Source organism: Panthera pardus, unplaced genomic scaffold (assembly GCF_024362965.1).
Source record: "Panthera pardus isolate Hobbes unplaced genomic scaffold, ASM2436296v1 HiC_scaffold_18, whole genome shotgun sequence".
NCBI classification, from domain to species: Eukaryota; Metazoa; Chordata; class Mammalia; order Carnivora; family Felidae; genus Panthera; species Panthera pardus.
Window position 1 is genome coordinate 34,533,742 of NW_026526743.1, and position 27,973 is coordinate 34,561,714.

Here is a 27,973-nt window from a genome sequence, read left to right on the forward strand (position 1 = left end):
CCAGGCTGTGTGCCTGGTGTATTACAGGTGTCCTCAAACCCCAGCACGGCTCTCTGCCGCAGCCCTATTACTGTATTTGCCTTACAGAGGAAGGAACAAGCTCAGAGAGGCCCCCAGCTTGTGAGAGGAGGGTCCGCGCTCGGTGTGCCTGACTCCAAAGCCTGTGCCCCTCACCATCTCCGGGCGTCCGCTTGGGCGCGGAGGCCTCTGCGGCCGCTGGACCCCAACTTCACAGCGCCCGGCAGCGTTCCTGGGTGGGTGCAGCGGCCCCCTCTGCAGGCGGTCGCAGAGTGGGGGGGAGACAGGAGGGCTGGCCAGTTCCCCACGCTCACCTTTCACAACCCAACCGATGGTGCCATGGAGCAGGAAGGCTGAGAAAGAGGCCACAGGAAGCCGTGACGCTGCGTGGGGGGAGGGGGTGGAGGCAGGCCACACAGCAGAGCCTGGGGACAGAGGGACACATAGACACCGGGCTCCGGCCAGTGCGGACAAGGCTGACCAAGGATGGTGACATCCAGAGCCCTGAGGGTCCTGTTTCTCCTGCTCCTCCTGCTCTGGGCCTCAGGTGAGCGGCTGGTTCCTCATTCCCTCTTCCCGAGCCCGGGACACCGAGGGATAGGGGCCGGGGAGGGGGAACAGTCGGGGTGTCTTGAGCATGTGTGTCCAAGGAGACCATTCTGCCAGCCTCTGCATCTTCTCTCACCTCATCCTGAGTTAGACGTCGTCATGATGAACTCGAGTCAGCGCTGGGTCTCAGGTGCTCTCCTCCCTCCCCTACTCTGGGCTGTGGCTTCCTGGCGGGCCTGGCTCTGGGACACAACTGGGCCCTGCGCACGCTCATATCCAGCTGGCCTCTGAGCTCCCGGGGGAGGGGACAGGACGCTCTGGAGGCTGAGACCAGGTGGCGCTTGCACTGAGCTCCCCCATGGCTCCCCCTGCCCCCGCCAGCTCTCCTCTCCCTGACCCGGCAATGGCCTCCTAGTCTCCGGTGAGCCAAGCCGGGAACAAGGCTTCCCGCCCCTCACCCGCTATCAGCCTTGCATACGTGGTGGTTCTCCAGAGCAGTTTGAGGACCCCAGGTCTTGCCCTTGCTGTACTCTCTCCCGGGAAATCTGAGCCCACACCTGGCCCACCTGGCCAGCTCTCACCCTCCTTGGTGCCCTGTGATGTCTGCAGTGACCCTCTCAGGCAGAAGGGGTGCTCCCAACTCATGCCCTGTGTGCTCCTCCTGTTTTGTTCTTTAGTGTTGTTATTTTACAAGTTTTTGAAGTTTATTTTGAGAGGAAGAGAGGGAGAGGCAGAGAGAGAGGAGAGAGAGAGTGCCAAGCAGGCTCCATGCTGAGAGCACAGAGCCTGAGGCAGGGGCACAATCCCACAAGAGTGAGATCATGGCCTGAGCAGAAATCAAGAGTTGGACGCTTAATCGACTGAGCCACCCAGACGCCCCATTCTCCTGTTTTGCTCTTGACTCAGTGAGTGGTCTGCATGCCGGTCCCCTTACGTGTCTGTGCAACACGAGGTCATGTGGCTTTCATGGGGTCATGGAGTCACATGGGGTCAAGCTCTTTGGGCTTCAAAGAACCTTTTTCTCTTCAATGTTGGGAGATTCGGCAAAGTGCAAAGTTCAGTCGACTCAAAAAAGGGGGGGAATGATGATGTTGTCCTCCTGGCAGAACAAGCTGTCAGGCAGAACGCTTCACAGATTGACCCCCTCCCCGGCCACTACGATAACCAGTGGTGGCTATTGTCCGGTCTCAGCGGGCACCATAAGGACCCCGGGCCCTTCACAAGAGCGGTAACTACGCTGGTTGGGGCTTCGAGGCTCACCACAGTGACTGGGTTTATTCTTTGGTCGATGTGGGAGCTCCTGTTTGGGCAAAGCGTCAGCCATTTGAATAGTATGAGGAGGCCTGAGAGATTTATATGTTTATATGTAAAAGTAAGTCTCCTTCTTTTGTGGATATTTATGGGTTACTCAACATTGTCTGCTCCTTGATTGATTCATTCGATAAACACTGATAGTGACTTCTTCGCAGGGCCAGGCCCTGAGCCAACGAGGCTGGGCTGTGGCAGAGAAAAGCAGTCTCCTGATGCTGAGCTGTAGGGAGGGGCAAAAACCGCCCTCTGACTTCCGGCCTGCTTCCCACTTGACCATGGATTGAGGTGTTCCTGGAGGCCAGCTCCTGGGGCAGATCAGGATGGGGAAGTGTAGTGTAGGTCTTGAGGTGGGGACTGTCATCATCTCACATGGGCCTGGTTCAGGCTGTCTCTGTCTGGACTAAATGCTTCCAGTGTCTTCAAAAAATATTCACACAAGAAGATATTTAATCATCTTATCTGCCCTCGCGAAAAGCTTCACATACACGACTGTGCTAACATTTTGAGGCAGGCAGGAAGGCGGCTATGTTAACACCCGCCGGGGTGCCACCTGTGCCCAGCACCCATTTGGGACTCCTCAGGCACAAAGAAGGCTAGGATTACATAGAGAATGGCACCCCCACTCCCTTTCCCTCTCCTCTCTCTCCCCCTCTCTCTTTTTCCCTCTTTTCTTTCTCTCTTCCTCCTTTATTTAAAAAGCAAATGTAGATCATATTATACACATGCTCATTGAGCATTTGCTTCTTCCCATTAAACGGTGTCATGACTATTTTTACAATCTAACAGAAAGTTAAAGTTTCTTTATAGGTTACTTAAAACACTGTCATCATAGATCTGATTATTATGAAATCCACTCTAAAATGTAATTTTTTAAAGTTTATTTATTTATTTTGAGAGAGAGAGATGGCGCAAGTCGGGGGGGGGGGGTCAGAGAGAGAAGGAGAGAGAGAGAGAGAGAGAGAGAGAGAGAGAGAGAGAGAGAGAGAGAATCCCAAGCAGACTCCGTGCCGCCAGTGCAGAGCCCGACGCGGGGCTCGAACTCATGAACCGGGAGCTCATGACCTGACCTGAAACGGAGTGTCGGATGTTTAACCGACTGAGCCACCCAGGTGCCCCTAAAATGTAATTTTTAAAGCCCTACATTACTCTAACTTTGATCTGCCATTATCTGTGTCTCTATCTTAAAAATTAGCTTGTTTCTTTTATTGTGAAAGTCATGTTGTGTGTGATTTCTTGAAAAAGAGCCCACACACCAGAGAAGGGTACAAGTAATGAAAAGTAAGTGTCGCCCCACCCACCTCACCCTTAGCACCGCACGTCCTAGAGGTAGCCCCCCCTTAACCGTTCCTGGTGTGCCCATCGGAAAGGCCAAGGTGCACAGGTTGTCAAGACACCCCCACAAATGGACAACGGATAAAACAATGCAGTTCACAGGAAAAAACATACAAATAGATGCTCCGACTCCTTCTTAAGTTAAAACAAAAATATAATTTTACTCCTCAGGTTGGCAAAGGCTTGCAGGTTTGGGGAAGTCTAGGGTTAGGAACATGTGGGTCCATAGCCACTCCGTTTGCTGCAGGTAGAAATAGGTGCTTCCCCTTTAGAAGGAAATTTGGTAACACCTACCAATTTTTAAAAGCTCAACATTTTGACCCAGAGATTCCTATGATAGCAATGTTTTCTATGAATTCTTAACACAAGCTGACAAAGAGGTAAGCAGTGTTGTTCAAAACAGGAAAAAAAAAAAAAAAAGAGCGACAACCTTAAAAGCCGGCCAACAGAGGAGCGGTTGAACAAGGGTCACAAGACCCACCTCACGGAAGGAACAGTGTTCAAGTGTCCACAGAAAGACACGATCGGCAGGTGCCGACGTGGAAAGCTCTTCAACATATATTGCTGAGCGATCCCAGTCGCGTACATTTTAAAATGATTTATATCACAACACTCGCCTACACATAGGAAATTTCTGCAAGGTTGTGCAGTAAATTGCAAAGGGTCGTGAACTCTGGAGTGTGAGCTGGGAACTGCAGGGAGTTTTACTTTTCATTTTATGTCCTTGTGTACAGTTTAATGTATTTTTTATTTAAATTTTTGTTAATGTTTATTTATTTTTGAGAGAGAGAGAGAGAGGTACAGGGCATGAGAGGGGGAGGGGCAGAGAGAGAGGGAGACGCAGAATCTGAAGCAGGCTCCAGGCTCTGACCTGTCAGCACAGACCCTGGAGCAGGGCTCGAACTCACGGACCGTGAGCTCATGACCGTAGCTGAAGTTGGACGCTAAACCGACTGAGCTGCCTAGGTGCCCTGTACGGTTTTTTTAAAAAAAGAAAACAAACCTCTGTCCGTGTATTAACTTTGTTGAGAGACAGGTAACTATGTATACATATACATACACCCAGCATAAATACACAAATACATAAATAGTCGGTTTTACAATGAAATTCTCACCTCCTGGAATAAGGAATACTGACTCTCTGTACATCTACGATGAGCGATACCCTTCATGTGTTTGAACTCTACTCCTCCCCCAAACTCACAAGGAAGGTACTATTAGCCCCATTTAGCTGATGAGAAGATGGAGCCTCAGAGAGTTTAAGTGGAAACATAACAGTTTAAGTGTCCCTGAGGTCACACGGCGAGTAAATGACTCAGAGCTTCCATTCCATGCCCCGTGCCAGGTGAAAGGGGAACTGAGCGAGAAGTCACGGAAGCTGGTCTGTCGTCCCGGAGCTGCCCCCCAGCTAGCTGGTGACCTCACTCAAGTCACTGTGCCCCAGGGGCCCTCAGTTTGCTGTGTTCTTCCCCTACCCCAGGAGGTAGCCTGTGAGGGTTGTAATGAGAACGTGGGGGAATAAGGCAAACTGAGACAGAATATGCCCAAGGGTTATACCACTAGGCCACAATTGCAAGGGCTTTGGAATGTCTGATATGGAACAACTGTGGAAAGCCCAGCAGGCTCCCTGGAGGAGGTGGTAAAGGGTAATAGGAGCCATGTGCCAAGCCCTTTGTACACACTTTCCCCCAAAGCATCCCACCGGCCCTGTGAGGTCAGGGGTAGTAGCTCCTTTTGCTTGGGAAACTGAGCCCAGCTCAAGTGCGCTTAGTTAGTGTAGATGGTTGGAGCTGGAATTTCAGCCCACGTGACCAGACCCTGGGGCCTGAGCATCTTACCCTCTACCTCTCGCCCTTGCTGCCTCCCTACCCAGACCCTTCCCACCTTCTGCATCCCTCCTTCAGGTATGGAAAATTCTGAGATCCTGGAGCAACCGAGAAACGTCTGCCTGGGGCTCATCAATGAGGGCAACTATGAGTCCTTCTACCTGGAGAACACAGCTGGCTGCTTCACAAAATGCAGGCAGTCAGGGAATGAACCCTGCGACCTGAAAAACTTACAGAGGTAAGGGGGCCCTCTGAACTAGAGCAGGGATCTGGGGCTCCTTCAAGGGTGGCAGGGAGGCTGTTAGGAAGAGACAGAGCTATCAGCCCCCACGGCTCCAGAAAGTGAGGCTGCCCTCTCACCTTCCCACCCCGTTGACACCCACATTCCCTCCAATCTACTCACTGAGACCTTTCTGATCCAGGGGATGCAGGGACGAATCAGCCCCTGTTCCTACCATTGTGGAGGGTCAGACAGGGGCCCAAATGATGATGACTCTAGAGTGTGGTCAGACAAAAGGGTGGACAAGGTGCCGGCTTAGCCCAAAGGAAGACTGCCAAGGCTTCACGGAGGAGGCAACTCAGGAAAAGGCTTTGAAGACTCCATGGGAGTTTTCTAATCGGACCCAAGCAATGTTAGGGGATACAGGCAGCAGAACTTCAGGAGTGTTGGGGGGGAGAACCACACTGCTTTGAAATGTGAAAGAGTGACATTCTGGGGATGCAGGCAACAATGGGGAGGTGGGCTGGGTAGGGGAGAGACTAGAAATATAAGCAGGGACCAAAGTGTGAAGGGTCTTGTAAGTCGTACTAATGTGGGAGGAGGCAGAGCAAGGACAGATTTTTAAACAGAAGAAAAGCATAGTCAATTTCGCACTTTAGAAAGATCACTCAGGTTTCAGGGAAGGATACAAGGGTGGTGGTGCAGGAAGAGACTTGGACCAGGATGCAATCACAGTGTCTGCGTAGGAGTGAATCACCTGGGTAGGTGCTAAATCACCACCAGCAGCACCAATTGGCTCTGTGCACCTGGAAAGGAGGGATGAATTAGAAACACTGTATGACGCAGAACCAGTAAGACCAAGAGACTGATAAGGCCAAAAAATTAGAGAGAGTGGGTCGAGGGAGAAGGGGTTTAGAATACATCTCTAAGAATCATCTCTAAAAATTTTTGCCTCTCTCCCCTCCAATCAAAGCTGGCTATAACTGAATTCTTCTAAGATATGCAGGACAACCTCATAGCTGGCACTCAATTCATGCTTGCTGAAAAAAAAAATGAGTGAAAAGCCTGTGTTCTCAGGCTCGGTGTTAAGATGGCAATCTGATTGAACTATGTCATTTCAGGGGCCTGAAAACACTCCCATTCCCACCGGCACCTGCTTCAGTAGCTTCTTAGCTCTGGGAGGCTATTCAGGGATAGCTTGTGCTCTCCTGTCTGTGCTCTTCTATGATGGGGATAAACACTTTGGAAAAAGCAGGGGCTCTGGGATCAGAAGATGTGGATTCTGTTCCCAAGTCATCAGTTAACCAAGTTACCTCCTTTATCATCACAACCCTCTGAAGTGGGTCCGGCCATCAACTCATTTCAACATAGGAATTTAGGGAGAGGGCACAAACATTTTGTCCATAATAGGGCCTGTTATGAATAACACTGCCATGAATTTTTAAAATAGATCTTGCCATCAACATTTTCGTACATGTCTTTTCATGAACATATACACTCATTTCTCTTGAGTAAATACCTAGAAGGGAATCGATGTCAAAGGTATGATGAATTTTAGTAAGCGTTGCCATAATTTTCCGTGGTGGCCATATCAGTTTACATTCCCACCAGTAATGTGTGGGCATTCCAGTTATCCCACACCTTTGCAATGTTTGGTATTACCAGTCATTTTAAGTTTAGCCGTTCTGGAAAGGATATAGTGGTATCTCATTTCTTTTTATTCATTTTGATAGCTTTACTAAGGTATAATTTATGTACCATCCAATCTATACATTGTTAGGGTACAGTTCAATAATTTATGGTATATTATGCAGTGTGTGGAACCATTATTATGATCATTTTAATAACACTTGCATCAGCCCCAAAAGTACCCTCGTACCTGTTTGCAGACAATCCCTGCTCATATACCCAGCCACAGCCAACCACTGATCTGCTTTCTACCCTATATATTTGCCTTTTCTGGATATTTTCCATAAGGGACTCATACAATATGCTGTCTTTTAAATCTTGCTTCCTTCACTTACCATGGTTTTGAGTTATATTCATATATTAGCATGTATCAATAGTTCTTTTTTTATTACTGAGTAATATTCCCTTGTGTGGACATACTACATTTTGTTTATCCATTCATCAGTTGATGGACATTTGAATTATTTCCAGTTTGGTGATTATGAATAATGCTGCCATGAACGTTTGAATTCAAATCTTTGTAGACATATGTTTTCATTTCTTTTGGGTAAATACCTAGGAACAGAATTGCAGGGAGATCTGGTAAGTATATGTTCAGCTTTTTAAAGACTGCCTGACTATTCCTCAAAGTGTATCCTTTGCTTTTCCATCAACAAAAGGACTGCGGGTCTAAAAATCTTTGCAACCTTGTCAGTTGCAAATCCAGTAAGTGTGAGTGGTATTTCACTGTGGTTTTAATTTGTGTTTCACTAATGACCAATGATGTTGAACATCTTTTCATGTGCGTATTAGCCATTTGCATCTTTTCTTTGGTGAAATGATTATTCAAATATTTCCCTCATCTTTCATTAAAAAAATTTTTTTAATATAATTTATTGTCAAGTTGGCTAACATACAGTGTATACAGTGCGCTCTTGGTTTTGAGGTAGATTCTCATGATTCATCGCTTACATACAACACCCAGTGCTCATCCCAACAAGTGCCCCCCTCAATGCCCATCACCCATTTTCCCCTCTCCCCACCCCCCCCAATCAACCCTCAGTTTTTTCTCTGTATTTAAGGGTCTTTTATGGTTTGCCTCCCTCTCTGAAACTATTTTCCCCCTTCCCTTCCCCCATGGTCTTCTGTCAAGTTTCTCAAATTTCACATATGAGTGAAAACATGTGATATCTGTCTTTCTCTGACTGACTTATTTCACTCGGCATAATACCCCCCAGTTCCATCCACATTGTTGCAAATGGCAAGATTTCATTCTTTCTCATTGCCAAGTAGTATTCCATTGTATACATAAACCACATCATCTTAATCCATTCATCAGTTGACATTTGGGCTCCTCCCATAACTTGACTATTGTTGAAAGTGCTGCTATAAACATTGGGGTACAAGTGCCCCTATGCATCAGCACTCCTGTATCCCTTGGGTAAATTCCTAGCAGCGCTATTGCTGGGTCATAGAGTAGTTCTATTTTTAATTTTTTGAGGAACCTCCATACTGTATCCAGAGCAGCTGCACCAGTTTGCATTCCCACCAGCGGTGCAAGAGGGTTCCCATTTCTCCACATCCTTGCCAGTATCTGTTGTTTCCTGATTTATTCATTTTAGCCACTCTGACTGGTGTAAGGTGGTATCTCAGTGTGGCTTTGATTTGCATTTCCCTGATGATGAGTGATGTTGAGCATCTTTTCATGTGTCTGTTGGCCATCTGGATGTCTTCTTTGGAAAAGTGTCTATTCATGTCTTTTCTTCACTTGATTATTTTTTGGGTGTGAGTTTGATAAGTTCTTTATAGATTTTGGATACTAACCCTTTATCTGATATGTCGTTTGCAAATATCTTCTATTCCATCCATTGCCTTTTAGTTTTGTTGATTGTTTCCTTTGCAGTGCAGAAGTTTTTATCTTGATGAGGTCCCAATAGTTCATTTTTGCTTTTATTTCCCTTGGCTTTGGAGATGTGTCAAGCAAGAAATTGCTGCAGTTGAGGTCAAAGAGGTTGTTGCCCATTTTCTCCTCTAGGATTTTGATGGTTTCCTGTCTCACATTTAGGTCTTGCATTCATTTTGAGTTTATTTTTGTGTATAGTAAGAAAGTGGTCCAGTTTCACTCTTCTGCATGTTGTTGCCCAGTTCTCCCAGCACCATTTGCTAAAGAGATTTTTTTCCATTGGATACTCTTTCCTGCTTTTTCAAAGATTATTGGCCATACATTTGTGGGTCCAATTCTGGGTTCTCCATTCTACTCCATTTGTCTATGTGTCTGTTTTCATGCCAATACCATACTATCTTGAGGATTACAGCTTTGTAGTAGAGGCTAAAGTCCAGAATTGTGATGTCTCCAGTTTTGGTTTTCTTTTTCAACATTACTTTGGCTACTCGGGGTCTTTTGTGGTTCCATACAAATTTTAGGATTGTTTGTTCCAGCTTTGAGAAGAATGCATGTGCAATTTTGATTGGGATTGCACTGAATGTATAAACTGCTTTGGGTAGTATTCACATTTTAACAATATTTCTTCTTCAAATCCATGAGCATGGAATGTTTTTCCATTTCTTTGTCTTCTTCAATTTCTTTAAAAAAATTTTTTTAACATTTATTTATTTTTGAGAGAGAGAGAGAGAGAGAGAGACAGAGCACGAGCTGGGAAGGGGCAGAAAGAGGGGGAGACACAGAATCCAAAGCAGGCTCCAGGCTCTGAGCTGTCAGCACAGAGCCTGACTCTGGGCTCAAATCCATAAGCCGTGAGATCATGACCTGAGCCAAAGTCGGACGCTTAACTGACTGAGCCACCCAGATGCCCCTGGATTCTATATTGTTTATTTCTGCTCTGATCTTTATTATTTCTCTTCTTCTGCTGGGCTTGAGGTTTCTTTGTTGTTCTGCTTCTAGTTCCTTTAGGTGTGCTGTTAGATTTTGTATTTGGGATTTTTCTTGTTTCTTCAGATAGGCCTGGATTACAATGTATTTTCCTCTTAGGACTGTCTTTGCTGCATCCCAGAGGGTTTGGACTGTCATGGTTTCATTTTCATTTGCTTCCATATATTTTTAAATTTCTTCTTTAATTCGCATTTATTCTTTAGTAGGACGTTCTTTAACCTCAATGCATTTGGACGTTTTCCAAACCTTTTCTTGTGGTTGATTTCAAGTTTCATAGCATTGTGATCTGAAAATATGCATGGTATGATCTCAATTCTTTTATACTTATTGAAGGCTGTTTTGTGACCCAGTATGTGATCTATCTTGGAGAATGTTCCATGTGTACTTGAGAAGAATGTGTATTCTGCTGCTTTTGGATGAAAAGTTCTTAATATACCTGTCAAGTTTCTCTGGTCCAGTGTATCATTCAAAGCCATTGTTTCTTTATTGATTTTCTGCCTAGATAATCTGTCCATTGCTATAAGTGGAGCATTAAAGTCTCCTGCAATTACTGTATTCTTAGCAATAAGAGTGCTTATGTTTGTGATTAATTGATTTATATATTTGTGTTCTTTCAATTGGGGGCATAAACATTTATAATTGTTAGCTCTTCTTGATGGATAGACCCCATAATTCTGATATAATGCCCTTCTTCGTCTCTTGTTACAGCCTTTAGTTTAAAATCTAGTTGGTCTGATATAAGTATGACTACTCCATCTTTCTTTTGACTTCCAGTAGCATGATAGATGGTTCTCCAGCCCCTCACATTTAATCTGCAGGTGTCCTCAGGTCTAAAATGGGTCTCTTGTCGACAGCATATAGATGGATCTTTTTTTTTTTTTATCCATTCTGATACCCTATGTCTTTTGATTGGAGCATTTAGTCCATTTACATTCAGAGCTACTATCGAAAGATCTGGATTTAGTGTCTTTGGGTTATCTGTAGGTTTCATGCTTGTGGTGATGTCTCTGGTCCTTTGTAGTCTTTGCAGCACTCCACTCACAGAGTCCCCCTTAGGATCTCTTGCAGGGCTGGTTTAGCGGTAAAGAACTCCTTCAGCTTTTGTTTGTCTGGGAAAGCCTTTATCTCCTTCTATTCTGAATGACAGGCTGCTGGATAAAGGATTCTTGGCTGCATATCTTTCCTATTCAGCACATTGAATATTTCCTGCCACTCCCTCTGGCCTGCCAAGTTTCAGTGGACAGGTCTGCTACTACCCTTATGTGTTTATCCTGGTAGGTTAAGGCCCATTTGTTCCTAGCTGCTTTCAGAATTCTCTCTTTATCTTTGTATTTTGCCAGTTTCACTATGATATGCCATAGAGAAGACCTATTCTTGTTGAATCTGAAGGGAGTTCTCTCTGCCTCCTGGATTTGGATGTCTGCTTCCTTTTCCAGATTAGGGAAGTTCTCAGCTATAATTTGTTCAAGTACACCTTCTGCCCCTTTCTCTCTCTCTTCTTCTACTTTAACTCCTATGATAGGGATATTATTCCATTTCATTGAGTCACTTAGTTCTCTAATTCTCTCCTTGTGGTCCAGTATGTTTTTTTCTCTTTTCTTGGCTTCATCATTTTCCATAATTTTATCTTCTATTTCACTTACTCTCTCCTCTGCCTCTTCCATCCTTGCTGTCACTGCATCTAGTTTATTTTGCACCTCATTTACATCATTTCTTCATTCGTTGTGACTATTTCTTAGTTTCTTGATCTCTGCAGCAATAGATTTTCTGCTGTCTTCTATGCTTTTTTCAAGCCCAGCGATTAATCTTATGACTATTATTCTAAATTCTTGATCAGATATATTGTTTATGTCTGTTTTGAGCAATTCCTTAGCTATCATTTCTTCCTGGAATTTCTTTTGAGGAGAACTCTTCCATTTCATCATTTTGGCTAGTTTTCTGTCTTTACGTGTTTTAATAGCTTGTTATGTGTCCTGCACCTGTGAGCACTACTATATTAAAAAGGGGTCATATGCCGTCCAGGGCCTGGCCCTTCAGGAGGTGTTTTTGGAGTGTGTTGTGTGCTGTCTGTTGTTGTGACTCTGGTTGCTTTATCTCTCTACTCATAGTGGTGGTTTTGACCTTCCATCAGGCGTGTTTTGATTTGTTCATTGAAGTAACCCTGGAAAAAAAATTTTAAAAAACGGGGGTGGTGGTTGCAGAAGAAGCCTTATCCCATACAAAGAGAGAAATGACAGGGGTGGGGAAAAAAAAAAGAAAATTGACCAGGGAGAGTAACTATACAACTTAATCCAGAGAGAGAGAGAGAGAGAGAGAGAGAGAGGAGAATAAAGAAGAAGGAGGTACAGAAGAGGTTTAAAACAAATAGATTAATTACATCTGCTTAAACAAACCAACGGCCAGAGTAACCAGACTAGAGAAGGGAAGAAATAAGAAGACGAAAAGAAAAAAATATATATATGTAATAAGAATTGACCAAGAATTAAGTCAGAAGATGCAAAACCACTGGACTGATATCTGATGGTGCCTTGGAACCGGTGGCTGTGCTGGTCTGGAGGAGGGGCCGCCGGGGGAGGTCAGTGTCAGTCTTGCTCTGGTAGATACACAGTTACCAGGCATGGAGGGGTGTGGTTTGGTGCAGGCAGGTCCTGCCTCCACTGCCAGCCCCCTGTCTGTTCCTGAAGCCCCACTTTGTTGGTGATGGGAAGAAAAATGGTGACACCCCAGTCTCTCCTCCCCGGACTGGGTGACCCAAACCACTCTGTTCAGGCCGTCCTCACAGTGCTGTGCAAACGTGAGCAGGCCCATTGGTTCCACTCCACAGTCTCCCATTCCTCCCAGATGCTGGGATGCAAACCCCAATGTCTTAAAGGATCCCGCCCCGCACGCCCTGGTTCCAGGATAGTGCCACTCCGCCCAGCCGGCAAAGGGTCTCTGGCTGGTGGGTGCAAGCAGGGTCTTTTGTCCTTGGAACAGCTCTTTGCCTTCTTCCCACTGCCCTCCAGGGAGGGGATTGCTTTCTCCGACCGACCGCAGACTGCGCCTCTGAGCTGGCTACTGAGCCCAGGGCTGGTTCCCCTCCCCGCAGGCATGTGAACTGGGCAGCTGGCCCCAGTCTGGGGAAAACCCCAAAATTAGAAATTGGATCTTTTTCTGTTTTTTTCCGATCCCCGGTCCGTAGTTTTTCTCTTGTCCAAATACAATCCCACACTTCCACAGCCTATCTTTCTCTTCCTTTTGTCTCTGCACAGAAGGGGATCCCTGCCCTCCATTCCTACACCACTTGTCTTATCTCTCCCAGTTCAGAATCATGCACCTATGGCCCGCCAAGTTGTCCCCGTGGGCCCCTAGAGACGTTTCTGTCACTCTTCAGCCCAGACTCTTGGAATTCCAAATCCTCTAGCCTCAATACTGCTGCGTTTGAGGGACAAGAGAACTCCGGGTCCCCCTACTTCTCTGCCCACTGTTGACCTGCCCACCTTTCCCTCTTCTTTTAAATTGGGTTTTATCTTCTCACTATTGAGTTTTAAGAATCCTTTCTATATTCTGGATGCAAGTCCTTTATCAGATGTATGATTTACAAATATTTTCTCCCAGTGTATGTCTTGTCTTTTTGTTTCTTAACGATGTCTTTTGAAAATCAAAAACATTTAATTTTGAGGAAGTCAAATTAAAAATTTTTTTTACATTTACTTATTTTTGAGAGACAGAGAGACAGAGCACAAGTGGGGAGGGGCAGAGAGAGAAGGAGACAGAATCTGAAGCAGGCTTCAATGCTCTGAGCTGTCAGCACAGAGCCTGACGCGAGGCTCGAACTCACAAACCATGAGATATGACCTGAGCTGAATTCAGACGCTCAACTGACTGAGCCACCCAGGTGCCCCGAGGAAGTCAAATTTAAATGTGTGTGTGTGTGTGTGTGTGTGTGTGTTTGATATCGTATCAAAGAGATGTTCATCTAGCTACAGATTTTTCTAAGTTGTCTTCTACAAGTGTATATGGTTTTAGCTCTTATAATTAGGTTATGCATTTGGAGTTAATTTTTTTGTGCACAGGGTGAGGTAAATGTCTAACTTTATATTATTATTAGTTATTATTAATTTTTGCATTTAGATGTCTAATGGTTACAGCACTATTTGTTGAAAAGAATTCTTTCTCCATTGAATTGTTTTTGGAAGGGCATTCCATTGATGGGCTAAATGGAAGCTTTTGGAATGTCTTCTCCCAACCAAGATAGTAAGCCAGAAACCAAACTACCTCCCTGGGGAGAACTGCAGAGATTCATGTCACCAGGAAAGACTTGAAAGATGCAGGGGTGGTGATGGCTCCCATAACTCCATTTACCTCACCATAAGTCAGGTGGGTGTTGGAGAATGACTCTGGACTGTCTTACACTAATCGGGTGGTCACCACCAGCAGCTGCTGTCCAATTGCAGCTCCTGTCCCAGATGAGTACGTTTACTCAAACAAATCAACACACCTCCCTTGGAAGTTGATATGTAGCTACTCCATGGCCAATGCACTTTTTTCCATACTAATTTTCAAGGGCTACTGGAAGCAGTTTACTTCTACCTGGCAAAGCCAACAGTATACTGCACAGTTTCCTCAGGGCTATGTCAGTTCTCTTGATCTCTGTCATATAGTTCACAGAGACCGTATTAATCCTGACCTTCTATACAGCATCACTCTGGTCTGCTTTATGGACAACATCATGTTGATTGGATCTGATGAGCAGAAAGTGGCAAGTAGTTAAGATGCCTTAGGAAGATGCAAGTGAACTAGAACATGGGAAATAAACCCCACAAGAGTTCAGGGGCCCCTCCCTTCAGGGAATTTCCTAGGTATTCAGAGGTCTGGAGAACATCGAGATATCCCCTCCTAGGGAGGTTAATAAAAGGCAAGCTGTTGAAACTCCCACCACTTAACAATGTAAAAACAGGCACAATGTGGGAAAACACGTATCATGCAAACGTGAACCAAAGATATCCGACTAGCTATGTTAATAGCAGACAAAGAATATGATGTTTAAATGGGTATCAACTTTGTAATTAAAAATTACAACCTTACATATATGCGTTAGACTTTTTGACTCTATGTTACATTTCACAACTAAAACAATTTTTATTTATTTTTGGGACAGAGAGAGACAGAGCATGAACGGGGGAGGGGCAGAGAGAGAGGGAGACACAGAATCGGAAACAGGCTCCAGGCTCCGAGCCATCAGCCCAGAGCCTGATGCGGGGCTCGAACTCACGGACCGCGAGATCATGACCTGGCTGAAGTCGGACGCTTAACCGACTGCGCCACCCAGGCGCCCCTAAAACAATTTTTAAAAGTGCTCTGGAAACTAGATCAGGAAATCTTCCCTTAAGAAAGTGAATTGGGAGCAGGGGACCTGGGTGGCTCAGTTGATTAAGCATCCAACTTTGGCTCAGGTCATGATCTCAGTTTGTGAGTTTGAGCCCCACGTCGGGCTCTGTGCTGACAGCTCAGAGCCTGGAGCCTGCTTCGAGTTCTGTGTCTCCCTCTCTCTCTGCCCCTCCCTTGCTCACACTCTGTCTCTCTGTCTCTCTCTCAAAAATAAATAAACATTAAAAATATTTTTTTAAGTGAATTGGGTTGTTTTGTGAGGTCAAAGATTTTTAAACACACACACACATACACACACACACATAGAAAGAGAGATACAATTAAGTGCACAAAAAATATTGAATTTATTTTATTTGGTAACCATGAAAATCACAATATTTTTTGTTTAAAATTTTAAAGGGTAAATAAAAAACTAGACTCAGTGTAGCTCAATCAGTAGATTTCGACAACCTCACCCCACTGTTTCTAGCTGGATGGTGTTCTAATTGCCTGCCCCACCTAAACACATTTGCACATATTTGCATGGGTTACTCTCTATAGTGTGCAATATAAAGCCTCCCTTTTGTCACCCTGGCAGGCTCTCCTTAGCTACTCCTTTCCAACAGCCTTGATCTGGTTGTATCTGGCTGTATCCCCTTCTCTCCCATCGCTACCTCAGCCCTCACGTATTCAGAGTTGCTAAGGAAAGGTAGGCAGCACATCTCAGGAACCCAGCTTAGGAAAAGGAACTCTGGTCACGGGGATCTTTCAGTACCATGGAGAGTAGGGGGGGATGCGGGGGATGGGGGTTGCTTTTAGCTGATGGCAAAGGGTCTGTGATAAAATAAATGGCAATTAACTTTTGTGTTCTCTGTACTTCTAACACTGGTTCAGTGCCCATAAGCCATTTCCCATACAGTTCAGCCTTTAGAGGGCGAATTCCCAGTATGTAGGCAGCGCTCAATAAATGTGAGTTGGCACTCATGCCACGCAATTACATCCTACTGTTTGAAATACTCAGAGGATTACATAAGGAAGATATACAAAGGCCACTAAGTACATGAAAAGATGCTCACCATCATTAGTCATTAGGGGAATGCAAATTAAAACCACAATGAGATACTACTTCACACTTACTGGGATGGCTATCATTGCAAACAAACGAACATAAAATGAAAATGTCAAGCGTTGGCAAGGATGTGGAGAAACGGAGCCCTCGAGCGTTGGTGTGAAAATGTCAACTGGTACAGCTGTGGAGAGCAGTTTGCCACTTCCTCGAGAAGTTAAACACAGAACTACCATATGACCCAGCAATTCCACTCCTAGGTATATACCCCCAAAGAATTCCAAACAAGTCCTTAAGCAAAAGCTTGTACTTGAATACAAGCAGCCCTGGGTATCATAGGCAAAAAGTGGAAACAAGCCAAATGTCCATCAATGGATAAGTGTATATAGAAAATGTGGTATATTTATAGAATGGCCGTTTTATTCATCCATAACAAGGAATGGAATACTTGCACATGCTTATACAACATGTATGAACCTTAAGAACAGGCTAAATGAAAGAAGCCAGACACAAAGACCAGATATACAATTCCATTTATAAGAAACTTCTAGAATAGGCAAATTCATAGATTAGTGTTTGCAAGGGGCTGAGGGAAGAGGGAAAGGATGGCTGCTTCATGGGTAGAGAGTTTCCTTCTGGAGGGATGAGAATGTTCCAAAGTTAGATAGCGATGGTGGTCACACAACACTGTGAATGTATTTAATGCCGCTGAATCGTGTACTTTAAAACGGTTAAAATGGTAAACTTTACGTTACGTATATATTGTTACCAAAAAAGACAAACACATAAACTATTCAGAGGGACTACTGGCCGGAATCTCCCAGAACGAGCCTGGCTTGCTCTCACGACACCCTGCTTCTCCTGCCGTGATCCCAGGGTCTTTTCTTTGATATTCTGGGTCATCCCTCCTCCCCCAGGAACCTGATGGTGGCTTCCTCGTCATCCAGGCTGGGGACCAGGTGAGTGCGTAATCCCAGCCTGCAAGACTCTATCTATTCTCCCTGATTCCCGGCCCTTTGCAGATACTGGCTGAAATACGAGTTCCATCTGGTGGAGAATCAGATGGGGATAGTGAATACGTCTTTTTTGAAGGCTGTTGTCCAGAGTGTCAGCACCAACATCTCAGAAGACCTGCTCTTCTCTCTGACGCCTTCCCAGGTGAAGAGGTCCCTGTCCCTGTTGGCTGTTTCTGGCTCCATTTCCCTCAGACGTATTTTTCAGAATTCTGAGAGACTACTGGTCTGTGCTTGGTGCCCACCAAACTAAATCCCTCGCCTGTCCCATTTGGTAGTGCTCTGCCTCTTTGCTAATGGGTGCTAATGGGTGCTAGGGATGAGTGGATCCTGGTGACAGATTACCCAGGGTGGAGAAAGACGCATAGGGAAGATCATCAAATTGAGAGTCAGGGCATCTGGGTTCCAGTCCTGGGCTCCCCACCCCCTCCCTAGGTGTCTTCCAGGAAACCCCTTCCTGTCTCTGGGCCCCGGAGCCCTCATCTGTAAGATGAGCACTAAGGCTCCTCCAAGGTCAGAGGTTCCCTTCTGCCCTCCCTCCCAGGGAACACATTTGAAACCAGGTAAAGGCGCACCTCACCATACTGCAAAGGGCCCCACAGGCAGACTCTAGATTTACACTGGTCTGGATTCAAATCCCGGCGCTGCCCTTTACCAGCTAATGTGATACTGAGCTCACGACCGAAATTTTCTGAGCTTTGGTTTCCCCAATCTGTAAAACGGTGACAGTAGTGCCCACTTTCAAGGTTATGGGGGGAGCAAGTGAGATAATGCACAGGGAGTCCTGGGTGCAGGGACTTCACTCCCTTAAGGAGGGAAGCTGAGGATGATGTTCAGGCGGCAGACAAGTTGGCTATCATCAGGGTACTTCTAGGCCTGTCTGGAAAAGGAGCGATGAAAGAGAAGACCTTTCCCAACCCTTTATTTATGTGACCCAAGCAGCTGAGCCCTCTGCTTGGGGGCACCCGCTGGCCCCAGAGATCACCCCCATGTTCTTTGACAAGGGTCCAGATGGGAAGGACAAAGGTGGGGCTCTCGCCTCCTACCCTTAGCTCCTCCTGTTCCAGTGTCCACGGGGTGCTTTTGAGGCAGGACCAGTTGGGACCCGGCTGCAGCCCAGTGGACCAGTGAGGTCAGAGAATGAACAAATTACCAATGAAATTTAGTATTTTAACCATTCTCAGCTTTTACCAAATATGTTGTCAGGCAGGGGGGAAATCACATTCTATGTGTTTTGTATTCTCTGCCTCTGCTCTCGTGGTCTCCCTTTCTGGGGGACTTTATTCTTTCCAGTTATTCCTGCTTCAGAAGCCAGACACCATCACCATAAAGCCCTACATAATTACAAGGGCTGGCAGGAAGCTGGCCGACCCTCCTTCACACTTGTAAACTGAACTTCACCGACTTCTTTGGGTCTGACCCTGACGAGTGGCCACACAGGCAACTTGTTAGCTCCATTCTCCATATTGGGAAAACTGAGGGTCCGTGAGGCTGGGGCTTGTCCAGGGGCTCACAGTCTGGGCAGAGCAGAGCTTGCAGTGTGCCTCCAGGTGTCCTGCCTCTCAGAGTGATGCCCTCGGGCACCACCCCTCCACCCAATGCCTCAGTTTCCCCTCCCAACTAGGGGAATGGCAAGACGGGTGTGTTGGAACCCTGGGGGAAAGACGGGAGCTGCGGGGTCTGTGGCTACAGGTTCCAAGGCCAGTGACAGAGAAGGAGCATGAGCCCCCCGACAGAGTCCGGCTGCCCCGGAGTCTCTTTGAATCCCTGCAGGACAGCAGTTCGGTGGTCCGGCTGGCCATCACACTCCTGGACATCGGTCCAGGGAATCTCTTTAAGGTGAGGAGAGGCCTGATGGAGGCTCAGGGCAGCTCAGTGGGTCAGTGCTCAGTTCACCAGGGACCTGTGCCCCAGCTTGCCCTCTCTCGGGTCTTTGCTGTGGGTCCCAATGGGGATGGAGGAGGTGATGAGCCTCCGGAGAACGTTTCTAAAGCAGCCCAAGGTCATCCCAGACTTCTGTCCTCGGAGTCTGTGCACTGCAAACTCGCACTGGTCACACACACTCAGATGTTTGGACCCCACGCACCAGTGTCCTTGGTTGGACCTGTACGTGTATCCCAAGCATTCATGTCCCCTTGTGTGTCCTTGTGGATGTACAGATGCACATATTCTTTCAGATTCCTGGTGTGTATGTAATCGCGTGTGCTCCTGTGTGACCGTGTCCACACAAGCGAGGGTACCCAGGTTCTTGCAAATGTGTACCAGGCATGCCTGTCCAGAGGTGTGTAATCCACTCACGTGTAGACACAGTGCACAATGAGTGTTCCTATGGGCCGGTGCTCACCCCCCGTAGGCACCCACTGCCCTCCAGTGGGACAGCTGGTCTTTCTTCTAGCCCTACGCTTCTCCACCTAAGTGGGCAGAGGAGCCCTGGGGCCAGCAATGGAGAGCTGTTGGCCGCATGGCTTTGTGACCGTTTGGCCTGGGGTGTTGGGCTCACTGGGGTCCAGCCTGGGCAGGGGACTACAGGGAGCAGCAGGAGGAAAGTCGCCCATGATCCCTCGGTCCCCTGGTCCCCTAGCCACAGACTTTACTCTCTAGGCAAGGGTGATGGGTCCTGGGTGTTCCCAGGAACCCCCACAGAGTTTGGTTGGGACAGCCCCTTCCTAAGCCCAGCTCCCCATCTCCCTCCACAGGGCCCCGAGCTCAGCCTGGAGGACAGCAGCAGCGTGTTGAACAACCGCGTGGTGGGCTTGAGTTTGGGCAATATATCTGTCAGCAGGCTGGCTGAGCCTTTGGAGATCACCTTCTCCCACCAGCGCCCACCCTCTGTGAGCCCCCAGTCCGGGCCTGGCAGCTACTAAGGGGCAGACAGGCGGGTGGTCACCCACAAGCACACAGGCAGACATGCATAGGACTCTGCACCTCCCATCCTTCCACAGCCACCCGGCAGAAGCCGCAAAGACCATACACACGGCTGTGCCCAGGGACACATGCCACCTGCACACGAATGTCCATTTGACCCCCAGGTCCCCTCGCACTCGTGCTTTTGGGCGTGCACATAGGGCCTGGCAAACCCACCAGCATGCCACCCACATACATGCTCCCTCAAAGGCACATGCACACAGACATGCAACCCTCCCACTCACAGCCCCGCGCCTCTCACGCGCTGGTCCACGGCACTCTAAATGGTGCAGTCCGTGGTCCTGTGTGACCCACGGGGTGAGCCTTGCTTTCTACCCAATGCACACTCAGCGGGGGGCGGGGGGGCATGCCGTCCTCTCCCCTCCTCTCCCCACACTCTCCTCGGCCCTCTCTCCTCTCCCAACCGCCCCGTGCCTCCACCCTGATGTCCATTCTCTGGTTTCAGAACATGACCTTCAGCTGTGTATTCTGGGATGTGACTAAAGGTAGGCAGGGAGAGTGCGGGCTCCCTTGGCGAGGTGGGGGGCAGAATGCCACCGGCAGGGCCCTTCCTTCCTCTCTGTTCCCCTCCCCTCCTCTCAGGTCCCCGCCACTCCCCCATATTCCCATACACTCTCCTATGTTCCCCTCCCTTCCTCTCCAGGGTCAACAGGAGACTGGTCTTCCACAGGCTGCTCCACAGAGCTCAGCGCCAAGAGGACTGTCTGTCGCTGTGACCACCTGACCTTCTTCGCTTTGCTGCTGGTAACAGCCCACCCGCCCTGATCCCAGCAGTTCTGGAGGCACCGAGGCTGCCTGGCAGGGGCCAGGGGCTTTGGGATGTGTGGGGCCTGGCCTCTGACTGATGCGGTTCCGGTTCCGGGGGTGTTGCCCACAGAGGCCGATCTTGGACCGGGCCACGGTGCAGGCCCTCATTCGCATTTCCCAGGCTGGCTGTGGAGCCTCGATGATCTTCCTGGCCTTCACTGTTGTCCTGTATGCTGCCCTGAGGTGGGTGACCCCCCTCCTCCCCACCCCATGTCTCCCTCTTGTCCTGAAAGGCAGGAGAGGTGCAGGCTAGAAAGTACACTGCTTGTGCAGCATTATAGATATCCTCTCCAAACCCTAGTTTCCTCATCTGTAAAATGGGGTTGGGGGTTGAAATGTGTCAGAGTTATTTCAGTTGAAAGTGGCAGGAACTCAAAGTCACTCAAATATAATGGGGAATATGTGGTTCCTGTAAGGCAGCCTTCAGGCATGGTTGGGTCCAGGGGCTCAAAAGACTTGCTCTCCCTCTGCTTCTCCCAACTTTGCTCTCTCCTTTGTCAGCCTTGTCAAGCAGCTTCTTCACACTCAGGGAGTCCCAGGCTTGTCTGCCTAAGCAGTGAATTTTCTAAACGAAGTTCCAGAATTAAAGCCTTTTTCTTTTAACATTTTATTTTGAAATTGTTATAGACTGACAGGAAGTTGCAAATATACTACATAGAGTCCCACAGTTTTTTTCCAGTGATAACATTTTATATAACTGTAGTATTAATACCCAAACCAGGAAATTGGCATTGGTACGGTGCTACTAACTAGAATACAGTTTCCACAATTTTTTACATGCATTCCTTCCTCTGTGCACGTGTGTGTGTGTGTGTGTATGTGTGTATGTGTGTGTATTTCTATGCAATTTTATCCCGTGTATACCAGAGTTGAGTTTTGCTCTAAGCTGAACCATTTGCCCATGATGGAACAGGTCACTGTGGTCAAGGGGTGGGTTACACTGATTGGCCAAGCCAGGTCATGTGCCTGCTTTTATTTGAACTAACAAAGGGTCTACCTCAGCCAAACTGCAGGGCTGAGAGCGGGAAAGGGGGTTCCTCAGGGAAACCCGTTCCAGAAGGAGGAGTGGGTGCCGGACAGGCAGAGATCACTGGCCTGTGCTCAGGTTCTCTGGGTCCAGGCCATGGCCGAGGGACCCACAGGAACTGTCGGCTTGAAGGAGCCTGTGGGAGCAGCCACATGCCCCAGCCTGCCCTGGACCCCAGCCTCCCCACCCATGACTGACCTGGAGCAGCCCTGGGGTCTCCTGACTCAGTCTGGGGCCCTCTGACTGCCCTTTTCCACGTGCCTCTCTGCCTCTGTCACCGTGCGGGCCTGGGCTGCAGCCCCCAGCAGCCCCACTCCCTCCGTCTCAGAGCAAGCCATGAGTGTGAGCGGTGCCACCCCTGTCCCCAACCAAGCCCCCGCCTGGGACACAGCCCCCATCCCCAACAAGCTGAGCATGACCTGCCAGCTGGCTGCGCCGCTGTACCCTGTGAGCCCGGCTTGGAGCTCCAGAAGGAATCGTCACCAACTCTCGAGGGTGGGCCCTGGCGTCTCAGGTGAGATGCACATTATGCCTCATGCTCCTGTCCAGGCAGCCCTGGGCTCTCATCCCTCCAGTGAGAGCCCTGGGGATCTGTTTGCTAGGAATTCAGAGTGTGAACTCCACGGACAGGGAGTGAGCCTCCGGCCCTCTCCGGGCTTCATTCTCCCTACTACGTCCCAGCCTCCTGCACCCGTGCCCAGTCCCGCAGTCCATCTACTCACTCAACCAAATGCACGCAAGGCTGGCTCCGGCCTACTGTGCTAGCCCGAGGTCACAGCCAGAGAGGAGGGGGGTGGCTACAGTGAGCTGCAGGAAACTTCCAAATCAGCCTGGAATAAGTGGCAGTCAGAGACAGCTTCCTCAGAAGGAAAGGCCCAGGGAAGTTTTGAAGGAAGAGTAGGGAAAGGCATTGAGAGCAGAGGGAAGAGCAGGGGCAAAGTCCGGGAGGTGTGGAAAAGCAGAATGCGCTCAGGGAATTGCAAGGAATGCAGTTTGACCAGAGCATTGAGTCAAGGGATGAGGCCAGCAGGATCCGGACCCCACGGGACCCTGAGGGCCATGAGATGGCTTCTGCACCTGAACCGGACAGCATCCACACTCCAGCTGCTGGCAGGGGCGGAACAGAGGAGGTGGAATGGAGAGGCCGTGGTGCCCCATGGGAGCCGCGTCCTCTTGCAGCCTCTCATTGGCCCTTCTCACCCCAGGTTCTACCGGCAGCGGTTCAAGTCAGAAGATGCCCCCAAGGTCCATGTGGCCCTGAGCATTAGCTTGTTTCTCCTGAATCTAGCCTTCTTCATCAATGTGGGGCATGGCCGTGAAAGGTCAGATGCCACCTGCTGGGCCCGGGGGGCCATCTTCCACTATTTCCTACTCTGTACCTTTACCTGGATGGGCCTGGAAGCCTTCCACCTCTACCTGCTCGTCATCAAGGTCTTCAACACCTACTTTGGGCACTATTTCCTGAAGCTGAGCCTCGTGGGCTGGGGTAGGTGCAGCTCAGACAGGCAGTGAGCATGGCTGGCCCTGGGAGGGGGACAGGAGGGAGAGCCGCCTAGGGCAGAGAGGGGGCTCCCTCTGTTGTACAGGCTCAGGACCTGGGGGATGGGCCGCTGGAGGGGATTTGGGAGGAGGACAGGCCAAGGGAGCCCAGCAATGCCGCAGCCCCTCCTGTTGTGCACAGGCCTGCCTGCCCTAATCGTCATTGGCACTGGGAGCGCCAACAGCTATGGCCACTATGCCATCCGCGACAAGAAGAACATGGCCACGCTGGAGCTGTGAGTGGTGGCTGTGGGAGCAGGGGTGACATCAGGTCCCTGGCTGCACATATCTGGGCCAGAGGGATGTGGGGAGAGGAGGGAATCCTGGGAAGAGAGACTGAGTAAGTCAAGGCAAAGGATCCTCCAGCTAGCTCATGGCCTGGAGTGGTAAACTGAGGACTGGATGGAGAAAGCTCAATGAGACAGGGGGTCTGAAATGGAGGAAAGCGAGCTGAGGCAGGATGCCTTGCTCTAGCCTGGGCCACCACCGGCGCATATGGTACCTTTGGGCAAATTTAAAAAGGTGCTCTGCCAACCTGTCATGCCAGGGGCTCAGCCCCACCTGCCCCCTCAGCCAGCTGCCCTTGTGCAGGACACAACCTGCCCAACACTGGTGACAGCCCTGGTTCTCTCTGGACTCTGCCTCTGAATTGCTGTGTGGCCTAGCCTGGCCCCTCCCAGGGCCTCAGTCTCCTCATCTGTACAATGAGGTGTGATGAGCATACTCTTTCACACCCTTTGCCCTGCAGTGCGTGTTGCACGGGGCTGAGCTGAGCCTCCCCCAGAGTGCCTTCCCCGGGGCCATGGCTCTGTGCTAAGAGAGGCTGGTGGGGCCTTGGTCTTGTTCCCAGGACCTCAAATGCAGGGGCCACAGGGGCTGGAGAGGTAACATAAGCGCACGCGGTGGCCCAGGGGGAGACTGGGGTAGACTGGCAGTCACACACCCATCTATCGTCCCTCTGGAGGGCATCCACAGAGCTGCTGGGTGTCGTTTTACAAGAGAAGCAGAAATCTGGATGCTTACGCCAAGCCTCCCACTTTTTAAAGGGTGGTTGTTAATTCAATTGTTTAACAACATGATGTGGGGCAAATGAAACTTGTCTTTGGGCCTAAATTTGCCCCTTTGCACTCGCTGGTCTAGGAAGAATTTTATTTTTATTATTTTTTTAATGTTTATTTTTGAGAGAGGGACAGAGAGAGAGGGAGACACAGAATCTGAAGCAGGTTCCGGGCTCTGAACTGTCAGCACCCACTATGGGGCTCAAACCCACAAACCGCGAGATCACGACCTGAGCCGAAGTTGGACGCTCCACCGGCTGAGCCACCCAGGTGCCCCTGCCCTCACTGGCCTAAAGAGATGGCAGACAGGAGCCTTTTGACAGCCCCTTCCCAGGAGAATAGGGCGTTGGCGGGTAGCAGTGGGGGAAGGAGTCTTCTTGAGCACAGAAGGTCAGTTAGGGAAGACTGCGTGGGGCTTGCTGGACAGGGCCACCTCTCCGACCCCAGGGGCCGTCTACTGCCTCCAGGTGCTGGTTCCGTGAGAAGACCGCTGTCTCTGCCCTCTACGTCACCGTCCATGGCTACTTCCTTATCACCTGCCTCTTCAGCGCTGTGGTCCTGGGCCTGGTGGCCTGGAAGATCTTCACTCTGTCGACTGCCACAGCAGGCAAGGAGCAGGGACCGAACTGGAAGGGAGTGCTCACCGTGCTGGGCCTCTCGAGCCTGGTGGGTGTGACCTGGTGGCTGGCCATCCTCACGCCCCTGGGCCGATCCACCATCTATGTCTTCGCGCTGTTCAACTCCCTGCAAGGTGAGGCTTCCGGGCCAGGGCGGTGGCGGGTTGCCTCACATGCAGGGGGTGCTTTGGGGGCACGGGGAGGAGGCAGACGGCGAGAAACAGGATTCCACTCAGGCTGGCTCAAGTCAAGGGCTCTCCCAAGGACCCCAGGACGGGCAGGCTGACCGGCCTCGTGGGAACGGGTACCAGAGTCAGGAAAAGCCACCCAAACCAAAGCAGATACCGCCTCCATCTTTTTCTCTGGAGCTGCGTGTAGTCTCTCACCTTCTGTCTGTCCCTTCTGTCCTCTGTCCCTTCTGTCCCTTCCTACCCAGGCTCGCAGACGGCTTCTTCCACCCTCCGTGACCTCTGTCTAGGGAGGGTGCTCTGATTCAGTCCGGTCCGTGTTTTTAGGAGAGTCAAGGATCAGATTGAGCCATCTTGGTCCAGTCAGCTGTGACCTGTAGGGCAGGGTCACGTGATGTGATGGCCACATGACATGGACAGTCTGTAAGGAGTTGTGCTGGCAGAAGGAAGTGATTAGCGGAGGAAACGATGGGTAGGTGTGCTCCTTGCTCCCCACCTCGTCCTCCCTCTGATTTCCCAGCAGAGGAGAAGGCGCCCAGGGTGTGGGTGACGGTCCCCCCATCCTCTTCGCTCCTCACACTGTGCCATACACACAGCTTGGTAAATAATTAATGTGTTTATTTTTGAGACAAAGAGCGAGAGAGTACAGGGGACGTGCAGAGAGGAGAGAGAGAGAATCCCAAGCAGGCTCTGAGCTGACAGCACAGAGCCCAACTCAGGGCTCGAACCCATGAACCGTGAGATCATGACCTGAGCCAAAGTCAGACGCTTAACTGACCGAGCCACCCAGGCATCTCACCAGACTTCATAATGAGTACCTGAGACAGTACTTGTGGGGGACACAGTAGGCCTTCGGTCTGTGCGGACTCTGTCAGCAACAGCAGGCTCTCTGAGACGATCCCGGGGGAAGAAACAGGAGCCCGCATCTGGAACATCTGGGGCTGGGGAGGCACACACCTTGAAACTAGATTATATCATTATTCTTCTGGAGGTCGCTCTTAATATTTACGCCTGAACGCTTTGCCCTACCGAGTTGTCTCAGCTGAGTGTGTGGGTCTCAGTCCATCTCTCTTCCTCCCAAACGCAACAGTCCCTACACTTCAGCTGCCCTGGAACGCTTCTCAATAGTTTATCGTGGTTAAAACTTGCGGTGTAAATTCCTTTTAAGCACACACACAGTTTTAACTTTTCTATCAATTTCTGTACTTGCTACACTTCCAATCGCTCCCACCTTCCCCCTTCTTCCTGCTGGGGTGCATCCTGTAATCATCCTTCGTGGAGGGGGGTAGAGGAAGGTCACTATAATGGTGGCTGTTCTGTATGTCTGAAAATGCCTTTATCCTGCTCTTTCTTTTCTGTGATAGATGTATGCATATGTGATTTCATGGCCTCCGTTTTTCATTTCCAAGATTTCCATTTGGTTCTCTTTCAGGGGTTGGCTTCATTTTTGCCTGATTTTTCCATACGTTCTTGAGCTTTTGCAGTGGAGAGATTTCTCCTCCGGACGGCCGCCAGCCAGGCTGCCCAGCGCCCTGCCGGTCCGACCCCAAGCTCATCCAGTCCTTCTCCTTCCTGACAGGTGTCTTCATCTTCTGCTGGTTCGCCGTGCTCTACTTCCCCAGCCGGACTGCCGTGTCCTCCTCTTCTGGCACCGCCAGAATTGACCAGGTCCACACCGCGTCTCAAGAATAGGGGGCCTCCGTGGGGTCAGGCTGGGAGCCAGCCGCACATTGTGGACTCAGCTCTGACTCCCTGTGTGAACTCAGGCTGCTCCTTGCCTCCTTCTGGCCTTCAGTTTCTATGTTTGTACAATGTGGCTGGGGAAGGGAGGTGTTGGGGGCCAGTTTGGGCCACCTGGACTCAGTGGTTCCATCCAGATACTTCTATGGGTCCTAGAGTCCACAAATCCAGGATTGCGAGAGTCTGAAGACCGCTGCCAGCATAGAGCAGTGCCCTCACCTGTACCTGTACCTGCACCTCCTGCCTATAGAGCAAAACAGCTTATCTCTGCCATTGGCCACCTCTGGTTGTAGTCACAGGGGACTCTGTTATCAGAATTGCCCCTTGAAGGAGTCCCGGCCTCTCCTCTTCCTCCCTCTTACCACTGCCCTCTCACAACACCACCCTCTGGCTGCCTGTCCTCAGGCACTGGGACAGTTGTGCACTAGAGGTTTGGGTCTATCTATGCAGAGGAGCCCCTGCCACCAGGGACCGCCCACCCTCCAGCTGTCTGGGGACACTGAATTTCAGAGAATGCCACTTACTCAATAGTGGGTGTGATACCATAAGCAGGCTCCCCTCCCCACCCTGACTGCCACACGTGTGGCCTGACCTCTGATCTGCTGTCATAGTGGGGTGGAAGGCAGATGGTCCAGAGCTCCGCATACCTGAGGGCCGAGGGGCAGGGCAGGGGAGAGGGCTGGGCTGAGCAGAGAGAGGGCAGGCATTGCCCCCAGAACCTGAGCTCCTATCAAGCAGGTCCATCAGCCTCATTCACCGGTTCAGCCCAGCCCGAGCCTGGCACGTTTCAGGCCCCAAATAAATATCTGTTGTCTGAATAGATGGATGTG

General features: G+C 49.4%; 1 protein-coding gene across 3 annotated transcripts; it reads left to right on the forward strand.

Moving 5' to 3' along the window:
- Window positions 1-311: 311 nt before the first annotated feature.
- ADGRG3 (adhesion G protein-coupled receptor G3) lies at window positions 312-27,903 on the forward strand. Of its 3 annotated transcripts, none has more exons than XM_019455807.2 (13): window positions 312-565; window positions 5,115-5,274; window positions 17,252-17,387; window positions 18,935-19,081; window positions 19,939-20,073; window positions 20,613-20,652; window positions 20,811-20,911; window positions 21,045-21,157; window positions 22,300-22,515; window positions 23,207-23,487; window positions 23,683-23,776; window positions 25,066-25,349; window positions 26,983-27,903. In XM_019455807.2, exons 1-13 carry the CDS (start codon window positions 505-507, stop codon window positions 27,093-27,095), a joined length of 1,881 nt encoding a protein of 626 aa, XP_019311352.2. In that variant the 5' UTR covers window positions 312-504; the 3' UTR covers window positions 27,096-27,903. The 3 variants fall into 3 exon arrangements, with proteins under 3 accessions (XP_019311352.2, XP_019311353.2, XP_019311354.2); XM_019455808.2 differs by having other exon boundaries at window positions 313-565; window positions 22,330-22,515; window positions 26,983-27,902; XM_019455809.2 differs by lacking the exon at window positions 22,300-22,515 and having other exon boundaries at window positions 319-565; window positions 26,983-27,898.
- The last annotated feature ends 70 nt before the right edge of the window (window positions 27,904-27,973 follow it).

Excerpts from the sequence above, each read along its gene's own strand:
- ADGRG3 (XM_019455807.2), top strand. The coding sequence starts at position 505 with ATGGTGACATCCAGAGCCCTGAGGGTCCTGTTTCTCCTGCTCCTCCTG. Across the intron at positions 22,516-23,206 it reads GGTGGGCCCTGGCGTCTCAG|GTTCTACCGGCAGCGGTTCA; the intron begins GTGAGATGCACA and ends TTCTCACCCCAG. Across the intron at positions 25,350-26,982 it reads GCTGTTCAACTCCCTGCAAG|GTGTCTTCATCTTCTGCTGG; the intron begins GTGAGGCTTCCG and ends CCTTCCTGACAG.